The sequence below is a fragment of the Halichoerus grypus genome, chromosome 14 (assembly GCF_964656455.1).
Source record: "Halichoerus grypus chromosome 14, mHalGry1.hap1.1, whole genome shotgun sequence".
NCBI lineage: Eukaryota > Metazoa > Chordata > Mammalia > Carnivora > Phocidae > Halichoerus > Halichoerus grypus.
The window spans coordinates 87,335,871-87,347,584 of record NC_135725.1 but is presented as its reverse complement, the minus strand read 5'-3'; the positions used below and the strand labels follow the sequence as shown (position 1 = coordinate 87,347,584).

General features: G+C 59.2%; 1 protein-coding gene across 2 annotated transcripts in view; it reads right to left on the bottom strand.

Annotated features, from left to right (window-relative positions):
- Positions 1 to 1,005: 1,005 nt before the first annotated feature.
- The window catches only part of PTPA (protein phosphatase 2 phosphatase activator), a 30,051-nt gene continuing 19,342 nt past the window's right edge, over positions 1,006 to 11,714 (bottom strand). For both annotated transcript variants that reach the window (XM_036110220.2, XM_036110217.2), the window contains exons 8-10: positions 11,347 to 11,447; positions 6,486 to 6,593; positions 1,006 to 2,540 (exon numbers count right to left, since the gene is read on the bottom strand). In XM_036110220.2, coding sequence (XP_035966113.1) covers positions 2,463 to 2,540; positions 6,486 to 6,593; positions 11,347 to 11,447 — 287 coding nt within the window. In that variant the 3' untranslated portion in view covers positions 1,006 to 2,462. The remainder of the gene's footprint in view (positions 2,541 to 6,485; positions 6,594 to 11,346; positions 11,448 to 11,714) is intronic.

The following is an 11,714-nucleotide window of genomic DNA, read 5'->3' as shown; positions in this document are numbered from 1 at the left end:
GCCCCTGCCCCACAGCCTGCGGCTCTCTCCATGACTCACGGCCCTCCAAGGACTCTTTCCCAACCGTGTCGCTCAAGCAAACCCCACCTGCCGCGCTCTCAATTAATTGCTGGTATCTCCTTCATAATACCCACCACCACCTAACATTCTGGTATTTTGGGGCTGAACACACAGCCACTAACCATCTGTGAAATGACTGGGTCCTCACAATCCATGGCCGGAGTAGCATTATGCCCACTTTCCTGATTAGGAAGCCAGGCTGAGGTGAAGTCAACTCTGAGGGTCTCCCAGCTGGTAAGCAGTGCAGCAGGCCTTAGGTTGGCTCGGGTGGGCCTGACTCGAGGCAGGGCTCTCGGCCACCAGGCTCTCCTCAGCAAGGCCTCCGAGGCTGGGAGAAGGGCCGAGGGCTCATCCTCTGAGGAGACTCATCTGCAGACACAAGCCCACGAACAGGCGTGTCCAAGGAGGTGACCAAGAAGCCTCGGGTACGGCAGCCCCCCAACTCCGAACTCCAGCACGAAAGGGAGAGAAGAGGTGGGGAAGGACAGTATAGAAGGTGCACCCCTAAAAGCCGCAGGTGCATGGCTAGCAGCAAAGTCCAGTCCCAAGGCTCCCCCCTTCAAGTCAGGAGTCCAGAGGGGCTGCCTATATCTAGAAGAGCCGTGGGGACCACAGGCATTTGCTCTGTGCCAGGCCCTGGGCTGAGGAATCTCACATCCTTCACTCACCCCATTTTGCAGATGAGGAAGCCGAGGCTCAGGGAGATTCAGTAACTTACCCAAGACCTTCCAGCTGGGGGTGGGGACAGCCAGGACCCGCCAGAGCCTGCTTGGACGACCGCTGCATGTTCACTGGCTGCCTGGGAAAGGCTCAGCCCAGACGCCCACTGAGCCGGCCCCAGCCCCAGACACCATGGCCCGAGGGAAGGGGACCTGATGGGGAGACAAACAGGCATGTGGAGAAGGAGTAAACACGTGGCATGAAAAGACACACCTCACACAGGTGACAGGTGCAAAACAGAGGCTTTAATCCAAACAGCAATGAAGGCGCATGGGGCTGGGGGGGGGACAAGGGGGGCAAGGGCAAGAGGAGCCAGGAAGGCGGTGGTCTGGACCCTGGGAGGGAGGCCAGCATGAGGCCTCTCCTAGGAAAACGATTTCTGTGACTCTAGTGGTTCCTGTCCCGGCCTCTGCCCAGGCCATCGGCCCAGATGTGAGGGTCAAGCCCCTGAATTGTGCTTCTTGGGAGCTCCCCCTTCCCAAAGGAGATGTGGACCCGGACAGAGAGTGGGGGTAGTGGAGAAGGGCAGGCCTGGGCTTGGGCCAGGGAGAGCCTGCAAGAGGCTGGCCCAAGAGCAGCCCTAGAAGAAACCTCAGAACCTGGCACGCCAACAACCCCTCACCCAGCCCCGCCCCTGTCGATCTGCAGAGCCAAAGCCTGGGCTCGGCGGGGCCATGGCTGCCTCATCCTGGAGAGCCAGTGGGTGAGTTCAGGGAGAGGGGAGGATGGGGGGGGCGCTGCTGAGTGCTCCAGTGGCCCCTGGCCCACTGCCCTGAAGGGCAGGGAAACAGGGCCACAGGGCCCTGGAGAAGCAAGCAGCAGGGAGGAGGGAGCAGAACCTAAGATTCCGGAGGAACCCAGGTTCCCCACAACCACAGCGGGCCCCAGCCCCTCCCTGTGTCTCTGCCACCCCCTCCCAGCCTGAGAAACTTCAGAAAGGCAGGCCTCACCCAATAAGCCAGTGAGCAGGCCCTGCACCCACTGCCTACCCAAAGGGCAGCTTCCAGAGGCCACCCTTGTAGAGGGCAACAGGAGTGGCTATGGCCAGAAAACCCAGCAGAGCCAAAGGTCAAAGAACAGGAAGCCAGATTGAGGCGCTGGACACAGGTGCCAGCAGGCCCAGAGGGTAGCCATGAAAAGAAGCTGGGAGGGTCACGGGCCAGAACACCCAATGCTTCTTGGTCCCCGACTCCCCCCGAGGTTGGCCACCAGCCTCATCCTCCAGTCTTCAGAACCCCAGACACCCACCCAAACATGGCTTAGGAAACTGACCCACCCCACAGGGAGCAACTGCTCCAACCCCTAAAAAGGCAACAGGACCTAGGAAAGGAAAGCAATGGAAACCGCAAACCCCTCCCCTCCCAGTGGTGCAGACCAGCCCAGGTCTCGTGCTGGACGGGACAGGAGAGAAAGGAGGAGAGGAAGGCCAAGCGTGGGGCTGGGGCCTGAGCACACCCTCCCGCCATGGAGAAACGGGCCCCCCTGTGGTCACTTCTCCCTTCACTTTGGGTCCTTCAGCCTTAGGCCCTGGGCCTCCCTCAACCCCACGCTCACCACCCACCCCAGCAGACAGCCTCTCAGCAAACAGAAAGAACAGAGGGAGGGGTCAGGGAGTGACCGGAGCTGGGGCAGGGGAGGGCAGGCACAGAACTGCGGCCTGGGTGGCCCTGGCTGCTCAGCCCCTAGCACGAGGTGACCGGATGGATGGGCAGCAGGCTCCCGAACTTGAAGTGCTGGATCACAGGAAACTTCTCCAAGCACTGTGAAGGGGGGAGGGGAGAACAGAGGTGAGGATGGCGCTGCACCCCTGTCAGGGGCCCACTCGGCCTCTCAGGCCTCCAAGCAACCCCTGGACAACTCTGGAGCCTCGGACAGGCACGGATCCCAGAAAGTGTCCACCCAGGGCCCAGGAAGGGGGCCATCTCAGGGGGAGCTTCCGGGGCCTCCAGGGAAAGGAAAGGCTTCCTACCTGTTTCTGACCACCTCCTCCCATCTAAAGACCTCCCCCCCCCCCCCCCACTCCACGACAATCAGACCCACCACATAATGAGTGAGGAAGAGGGAGAAAGGAAGGGAAAGAAAAGGCAGCCCAACCTCACGGCAGGGTGGGGGGGTGGGGAGGTGGGGGAGGGCAGGGAGTTGGGGACCAGAGATGAAACCCTCCAAACCACAGGGGAGCCCCCAAGCCCCGGTCCTGGAGAAGAAGTAGGGGATACAAGCTTGGGAAGGGTCCAAGACCCATTTTTCTGCAATTTTCAGTTCTCTGGACTGAAAAGGGCGTGCTGGGGAGCACTTCACGGTGAGACAGTAAGAACCAGTTAATGTCCCTAGACCCCCAGGGCAATTCCCAGCAGCCCTGTGCATGGGGCAGACGACAAGAACACTGAACAGGGGTATGGCCCTACTCCCTGAACCCAGCCCAGCCGGGACCTCAGCCCAGAGCTCTGGTGGAGATGGGGAGATCGGCAGGGCCTACCACAGAAGCTGGCCTGGCCCACAGGCTGCTGGGCCCCAGGCCACATACCTCGACCCTCTGACCCAGGCACTGCTTAGCACCATACAGGACCAGGAAAGGGAGGGGGGCCCCAGCTCCCAGCCTCCCCACCCCAGTCCTGCTGTGCCTAACACAGGCCCTGGTCACTGGCTAGCTCTCTCAGGAAGCAGCTCCGGGCAAGGGAGGCTCCGCCTTCTCTAATACCTTTGACCACAGAAAACCACCAGGATGGCTGGGTCGGAACATGACTTACAGCTTCAGATAGGGCGAGTCCTGCTCTGTGACTGTGGTCTCAACCTCCTCCTAAACTTCGGGGCACAAAGGTGTGCCCCGACTGGCCCAGGTCCCCTCACCTCAACAACCAGGCGCAGAAACGAGGAGGTCTTGACCAGCTGTAGGTCAAGTGGGGGATAGTCAAGACCTGAAGGGGGCCCAGGAGGTGAGCAGGAAAAGGAAAATCTTTCTGTGTGATGGAAGAAGGATGGAGAGCTAAGCTCCGAGAGGGAGCAGAGCTCCAGGCCACAGCCAGGCTGCTGGGCCTACAGCAGAGAAAGTGGGGAGCAGGCAGGGGCAGGGTCCCTCAGGGGGAGGAGGCGCAGAAGCAGCTCCAGCAGAGGCAAAGGCAGCTGCCGTTGTGCTTATGTCATCAAGGAAGTGGTGGGAGTATGTAAAAGGGGCCCCCCCAGGGCCCTGGAATTCCAGAAAGGGTCAAAGGTCAACCTGCTTCTAGCTCTCATTCAAGGGAAGCTGCAAAGGCCAGAGGCTTAGCAGGAGGGGGCAGGGGCGGTTCTCCGCACTCAGAACAAGTTTCCCCAGGGCCACGGGACAGGAGAGGGGCTGGGCTAAAGGCAAGAGGCTACTTGGGGCAAAGGAAGGCCGAGGCTTCAGGACAACAGGGGGAGGGAGCCTCTGGTCAGGCCTTCTCCCAGCTAGCTGTGCCCGGGGGTGGACTGGGCAGAGCAGCATCTTCAGCTCCGCCCGCCCCGCACAGACCCTTCAGCGGGAGGCCCGGATCTGCAGGCCCTTCCAGGTGCTGGTGTTTCAAGGGGGAGAAGGGGTTCTCCAGGCCCTGACAAGGTCCTTGGGAAGGGAGCACCAGCAGTGACAGCCCTCGGGAAAGACAGGCCCCACCACCCACAAGGGCACCGAACACGTTTGCTTCCTCACTTCAGAAAGGTGGGTCCCAAATCCCAAGGCCACCTGATGCCAGGCCTGGTCAGGCCTCTGTGGCAGCTCAGGGGACCAACTCCCCTCCCAGAGCCAACTCTGACTAGTGGCCCTGGCCTTGCTAACCCTGTTCTGGACTTCAAGACTGGTGGGCCTCGCAGGTCTTCCCCATGGACTGAGAACTGACCTGAAAACACAAGTCCTTTTCCTTGGACCTCTGGGAAGGGAGCAGGCGATCCCACGGGCTCTCGGGGACCATAAGACCAAGGAGTACCTGCTAGCAACATCACCGAGATGCGGTGTTCCTAAACCCCCAGTCAGGGGGCTCCAGCGCTATCCTACAAAGAAGTCTGGCTGCCACCCAGCACCTGGCAAGGCTGCCGGCTCGTGCTGCACCTGCGAGCATCCAGAGCTGGAGTTTCCCCCGTTTGGGGGAAGGGCACTTTGTGATCCCCTGGTGTTCCCTCAGTCTGGGCCTGAGCTGCGGTGGCTGTCCTCCCGCGCCCGCAGAAATCCCACAACGGTTACAACTGTTCTATTCTGTTCCTGCGGCTGCACCACCATTTGGAATCTTAGCTTGCTCCTCCCTCATCCTGTCAGGCTGGAGCTCCTCCTCTGCAAGGGGCAGGTAGGGGAAGGGGGCAGGGGCTCCTGCTCTGCCCGAAAGGCCACTCCCCCACCCCCCAAGATAAGTTTAGAGTCATGCAGGAAGGACAGCACTTCAGACCCCAAGCAGGAAAGGCACCAGAGTCCTGCCTGTGGCGTCCGGGAGCGGGGGTGGGAGGCTGGAGGGGCCGGGCACTCCTCACACACTGCACACAGCCCCCCAGCAGTGGGGATGGGTTCCCCACCAGCACCCACTGTGGGACTGGTGGGGGGTGGGTGTCAGGAACAACAGGACACCCCGAGGGCACTGATCCAGGTGCTCTCCAGGCAGGGGACAGCTGGACTGGAGGGCCCAGTGGGCTAGCCCGGAAGGAGTCTGCGCAGCCCCAGCAAACACTCCTCTCAGATTAGAGAGGTATGTGGGTTGGAACCTAAACACAGGATGTGAAGTCCAGAGGAAGGGGACCAGAGGGGGAGGGGGCGGAAGGGAGAGACAGGGCCAGGCCCGGTCAGTTCCAGCGCCATTAACCCCTTCAGGGCCATGCAGAGGAACAGGGCCAACTGGAAGCATCTGTACTACCAAACCACATCCAAGCCTCTAATACCCTCTCCTCCCTGCACCCCCTGCCTCCATTGACAGGATCTGAGTAAGCTTTGAGGGTAATGAAGCAGACCCAGAGAACCAACCTCCCTCCCTCCGGGGGAGAGGGTTGGCTAAGGGTCAAGAGATGGGTCTTCGACAACATCGAAGACCACCAGCCTGAGGGCAGAAAGAGGGGACTTTGGGGACTCGTTACTCTTGGTGAGGGACTTCACATCTAGGCCCTTCCGTGGCCAAGGTCACACAGCTCTCGCATTGGTGTGCACGGATGTGAAAGGAGCTAGCGGAAGGGACAGGATGGAAAGAAAATGTCTCCTCCCTACTTGTAAGAAAAAAAAGCCACCTCCTTGGTGGGGAAAAGGTGCCAAAGAGGAAAGAGGGCAGAGGACACCCTCAGGAGCTGGGCAGCTAACTTCCAGCAGGGGGAGCTCAGGGAAACCACGTCCTTGCCCTGCCTCTCCCATCTGAGAGCCGGAAGACCACCTGAAGTGGTTGCCAGAAATATCTGCTCCCAGAGACCTCCCACCTGCCCAGGGATCAGACCCACCAAAGTCTGAGAAGCACCAATTTGGATGGTGCCTGCAAAGCACGTCCACTTCTGTGTGCCCATGGGAGACATAGCTGTGAGGGGCCTCTGGCCATCTGACAGAGCCCTGAGCTGCAGGGCCTTGACTCATCAGTCACAGGGCAGAGCCGGGCCTCCGCCTAGTGATTCTTTGACTGCCTATCCCACAGACAGAGACTCCGAGGCCTGCAGTGTCAGAGGGGCTGGCCCAAGATTCGGAGCCAAGCAGCAGAGGGGGTGGGGTCAGCAGTCCCAGGACCAGCCCTTCTCACCTCGGCCTTGTACATACGGATCAGACCCTGGTTCACTTTGGACCAGGAGGGCACAGCGCTGATGTTCCACAGCTGGTTGGAGTGCTCTGCAAAGGGGCCTGTCTTCATCTGGAAAAGACAATCCACAGCTGGAGAGGCAGGCTACCTGGGAGCTCATCCCCCGGAACCCCACAGCAAGGTCACGCATATGTGCGTACACACAAGTGCGCACGCGCACACACGCACAAGCACATACAAACATGCACACGCCAAAGCACATATGTGCACGCGTATGTACGCACAGACACGCACACGCATGCATGTATGCTTGAGGACTTGGCTGCATCATCTGGGGGGGAGGGTACACACACACACACACACACACACACACACGCATAAGTACCAGAGACGGTCTCTCTTGGTCTGCAAGACCCACTGGGAAAATATAACCTCCAGAGCCACCCTCTTTCTTCCACAGCCAAAAAAAGGGGGCCCGATTCCCACCACCACCACATTCAGCAGCCTCAGAAAAATAAAATCTCAACCCAAGCCCTGGCTGGGACTCCCAGCACTTCCCACCCCTCAGCCACCGAGCGCTGCACCGGCACAGGGACCTGCTCCCACTCAGATAAACAGCAGCAGCAGGCTCCCCGGCCCTCCCCGGCCCCACACGGGGTGGGCTCTACCGCCAGGGACTCGGGCTGAACCTGCCACAGGCAAGAGCCAGAGCCAGAAGAGCGGGTTTGGGGGAAGGGCAAGGTGGGGAAGACTAAACCCAGGAATCCAACTGCCCTCTGCGTGGCAGGCAAAAGGGAGGGAGGAAAAGAGGGGGCAGATGTGAACCGTGAGCCAGGGGCACCTGCAGCAGATTCGGGAGGAAGGTCTGTTTAGAAAGCCCGACCCACTAGGCCAGGAGGTAAGGAAGGGATGGCATTCACAGCGGCAAGGGACAGGCCGGAGCAAGGACAGCTCCACTCCTGTCCCTCCTCTCGCCGAGAGTGTGACACTCCAGGAAGGAAAGAGACTCTGCAGCAAGCCCAGGGAAGTTCCCATGACATGAGAAACCACAGCACTGAGACAGGGAGGCTTGTGTGCCTGCGTGCACCCCTCCGCACAAGGCCAGCACATCTGTGGCTAGCAGGCACTTCAACCCCCCTCAACACTGCCCCCCCAAGCTTATAAACAGTACTGATGCTGGCTGGGAGAATGGGGTTCAGCACCCTGAGCCCCAGGCTTCAAAAGAAAGAGTCTGAAAGGCAAAGAGGCTAAGCTGGCAAAGAAGCAGAGACTTGGACCCTGAGTGGGTAGAAGGTTCCAGAAGAGGCTGTGAGAGGAGGCGGGGAGAGGGAGAGCTGTTCCAGGGAGAAAGGATGGGCCTAAAGCTCCCTCTCCATATTGGGCATAAGAATAGGGGCCCAGGAACTCATAACACCCCATCGTTTGGCTGTGGACTCCCTGGGTGACCCACTCCCACACGCCTCTCATTTCTCCAATAAGGGCCTTGTACCAAACTGCAAGATTTAAGTCCAAAAAGCTGCCATTTACTACTGTCACCTCCCTCCCCTGGCTAAAGTTCCCCAAAAGCCTGTCTCAACCCCCACGTTCAGTAGCAAGGACAAAAGACTCCTTCCTCCAGCAGTGAGGCCACAGCCTGAGGTGGCAGATGGAGACAGGACCCACCCTGGTGGCCGCAGGGCTTTTCCCGGGTTAGTGCCTACACCCACAGTCTTTCCCCAACTCTCTATTTCTAAGGCTCCCTCCTCCAGGATGGCTGCCGGTACCCAAAGCCTATAGGGCCTGGCCTTCAAGGAGCTTTGTTCCATCCATCCTACTCAAGCAGGCTCCACCCCCAACTACTGGCCCTCCCTCTCGCCCCACCCCTTCCCCCAAAGCTCTCTGCCCCTTGGGGACCAGCGCCAGGCTCCAGTCCTCTCCTGCACACTTCCAGGCCCAGAGAAGTTCAGGGATCACTGGAGATGTGTAATCAGTTTCACTCTGGACAAGGCCCGATGAACAAACCACCCCAGAGGCACCCTGCTGGCTTGGTCCCACAGCATAGCTCCAGAAGCCTGCTCAGCAAGGGCCCCGAGGCCAGAGTCAGGAGATGATGCTGGGAAACCAGAGGCTCTGCCTCGTGGGCCAGCCTCACCCACTAGGGGCACGGGAGGGGACCCCAAAAGGCCTCTCTGGCCTGCTGGCAGAGCCCCAGTGGCCCTGCCCCTCCCCACGGAAAGGCCAGAGATGCTCTTTCTCTAGAGGAGCTGCCCCCCCCCCCGACTCCACCCCGCCCCCAGGCCTTCAGTGTCCCCAGGTCTCCCTAAGTCCTTCAGAAGGAGACTTTGCAACTCTGGGAAAGGAAAACAGACGAGGGGCAAAAAAGGAATCGGGAGCGAGAAGACAAAAAAAAAAAAAATTAGCTCATTCTAGCCACAAAGGGAGAAGAGAAAGAGCGAGAACGAGCAAGCAAGCTGCAGTCCCGCAGTGACCCCAGGGGAATCGTGTGAGTCAGAGCAGCCATATTGAGCAGGAAATTACTCACAGACGCTGCGTTCCTGCCTCTCCACTCCCAGGAGAATCGGCCTTTTGTAAATGGTTCCTCTGTCAGTAACTGAGGGGGGATGGGGGGAGGCTCTGCACAGCGCCTTCCTGTCAGCTCCTTCCCTTCCAGCTGAAATCTGATCCCTCCCTTCCCAAAACTCCAAATTTAGAAGCCAGATTGAAACTGAAATTCTTTTCCTGCCTGCCCTGGGCTCTTAAAGGCGCCAGGGCTGCATTTCCTGAGACAGCAGAAGCCCTGCAAGGTGGGGTCCCTCATCCGGGATGCCCAGGGCTACCAGGGCAGGTCCTGGGAGACGGGGAGGAGATGCCCGGTTCCATTTCCAACTTCTTGTTGTTTTGTTTTTTCTCCTAGTTGCACCAGCCATCCTGAACCCCAGGTCTCCAGAGGCAACACCGCCCCCTTCCAGCCCGAAACCCACGGAACTCTGCACAGGCCTCCAGGTCCCCTGTGTCCCAGTGGCAGGCCTTCAGCCTCCCTGGGTCAGGGTGAGCCAGGTCAGGTCACTCATTACGAACTACGGGCGGTGAAACACTGGTGCAGAGTGGAAGGGGGCTGGGGTGGGCGTAGCCAGCACCCGCAGTGCCAGTCAGGTCTCAGCTTGGCCAGGTGGATGAAAGGGAGCCCTCAGCCCTGCTGGCATTCAGTGTTTACACCATGCCCAAGCACCTAGACCCAAAGTGAAAACCAGGCCTTGCAGATAGGGTGCAGAACAAGCAAAAACTCTAGGGTCTGCCTTTCCCCCAATTAAGTTACTAAAACCTTCTCAAAGTTCAATGTGCCCTTAGCGCCACCTAGTGGCCACTGCAGGATTTCCTCCAGCAGAGGAACTGGGTCCCAAACTTTAGAAAGCTTTTGGGTTTTTAGACCAGCATAACCAACCAAACAAATAAAAATACAAAATTTTAACCTGGATTCAATTCCCATCTTCCCCGAGGCCCAGCCCTGGCCTTCTTCCTTGTTAGTCACTGACTGGGACCCAGGGGCTTGGCCAGCCACCAGAGGGGGCCGGAACAGCCGAGCCTTTTAACCCCCACGTGAGCAAAGCAATGGCTCAGCCTAGAATGTGTACCCCTTCTCCCCACCCTGCTCCTCCCGCTCCTCCCAGGGTCTCCCAGGGCTCCCCAGACCCTCGCATTCCATTCTGGAAAGAGCAGCACATGACTGGCTCTTGAGGCAGTGAGCCAGGCTGCCCCAAGTCCTTCTGACCTTGGGCCTGCTACACTGCTGAAGGCAGCAAATCCGAGACTGAAGCAGTGGCCGCCCAGCCGTCAGTCCCGGCTCCATTTGCTGACTTGGAAAAACGTGTCATTCCCCTCTGGCCTCTGGAGTTTGGCAGAGGTCTGAGCCGAATGCTGACCATGAGGAGCCTGGGGCAATGGCTGCTTAACCAGGCTTCTCTGTTCAGGGGCCTCAGAACCGGGGCCAAGAGAGCAGCCCCGGTGGGGAGGGGACCACGGCCGAGGCAGGAGCATCACTGGGCCCAGACGTGCATGTGGGCATTGGAAAGAGAATGGTGGCAACACCCTCTCCAGACGGCAGAACAGGGTACCCTTTGAAAGTTTGGGGGAAGGGGGAGAGGTATGCAGCAGGGAGGATGAAAGGTCCTGAGAGAGAGGCCCTTGAGCAGTGAGTCCCCCAATTCCATGCAAAGTCACCTGGCAAGTGTATTTAATACAGGTTCCTGGCTCTTGTCCCCCAGGATTCTTGATTCAGAAAGCTGGCGTTGGGCACAGGAACGTGGATTTTAACAAGCTCCCTGGGTGACCTTGAGGAAGTGGGAGACCCGGCCTTAGTGGGCAACAGCACCCAGTTAATAAACATCCCCTGCCAGGTGGGCTGGGGGCCCAGGCCTGCTTGGTTCACCTCCAGCACTTCAGCTGGCCCATGTCCTCAGGCACTGACAGAGATGTGTCCCCTCAGCAGAAATCTATCCCTGCTGTCCGTGTTAGTCTCTCCGCCTCCTGCAATGGTTGCATCCCACACAGCCACATGCATGTGCTGGACAGGCCTCATGGGCCCCACGCACCCCCTCAGACCTGCTGCATCGGTCACCAAGTGCACTAGTGACGGAGTCTCAGTCCCTCAGCTCGAGGCCCACGGAGTCAAGAGTCACCCCAGACCACTGATCTGGGGGAGGAGATCCTGGACAGTGAGAAGGTGGCTTAACCTTTCATAGGCCTGGTGGGCCTTCCTTGTCAATAACCCACCTTCGAGGGCCAGCCCTGCTGTCTTCAGGCAAGAGTGCTGGCTCTTCTGTCCCACTCCAAAGCCACCAGCCCCAGTTCATCTCGGCCTGGAGGCCACCATGGGCTTTTCCCTCACCTCAGTGATAAACAGGATACATTCCAGGAACATGTAGTCCTTGTGGTTCTCATTCACAGCCTTCTCATCGACAAAGTGCCTGGGCTCCAAATACGGGTGGTCTGGGAACAGCAAAGAGCCCCAGGGTTCAGAACCAGACATTCACACCCACCGAGCACCTCAGCCCAGGGCAGTCTACACCCACCCTGGGGCCATAGTCCCACCCACATGCCCTCAACACTTGACCTTGCGGGAGCAATAAATGACCAGTGTGTGTATGTGCACACGCACAGTTGCGCATGTATGTGTTCTAGTGGAACGAGCGGTGGCTTTGCCTTTTTCTAGCCGTGTGACCTTGAACCAGTGACTTCAGCCCTCTGAGGCTCGGT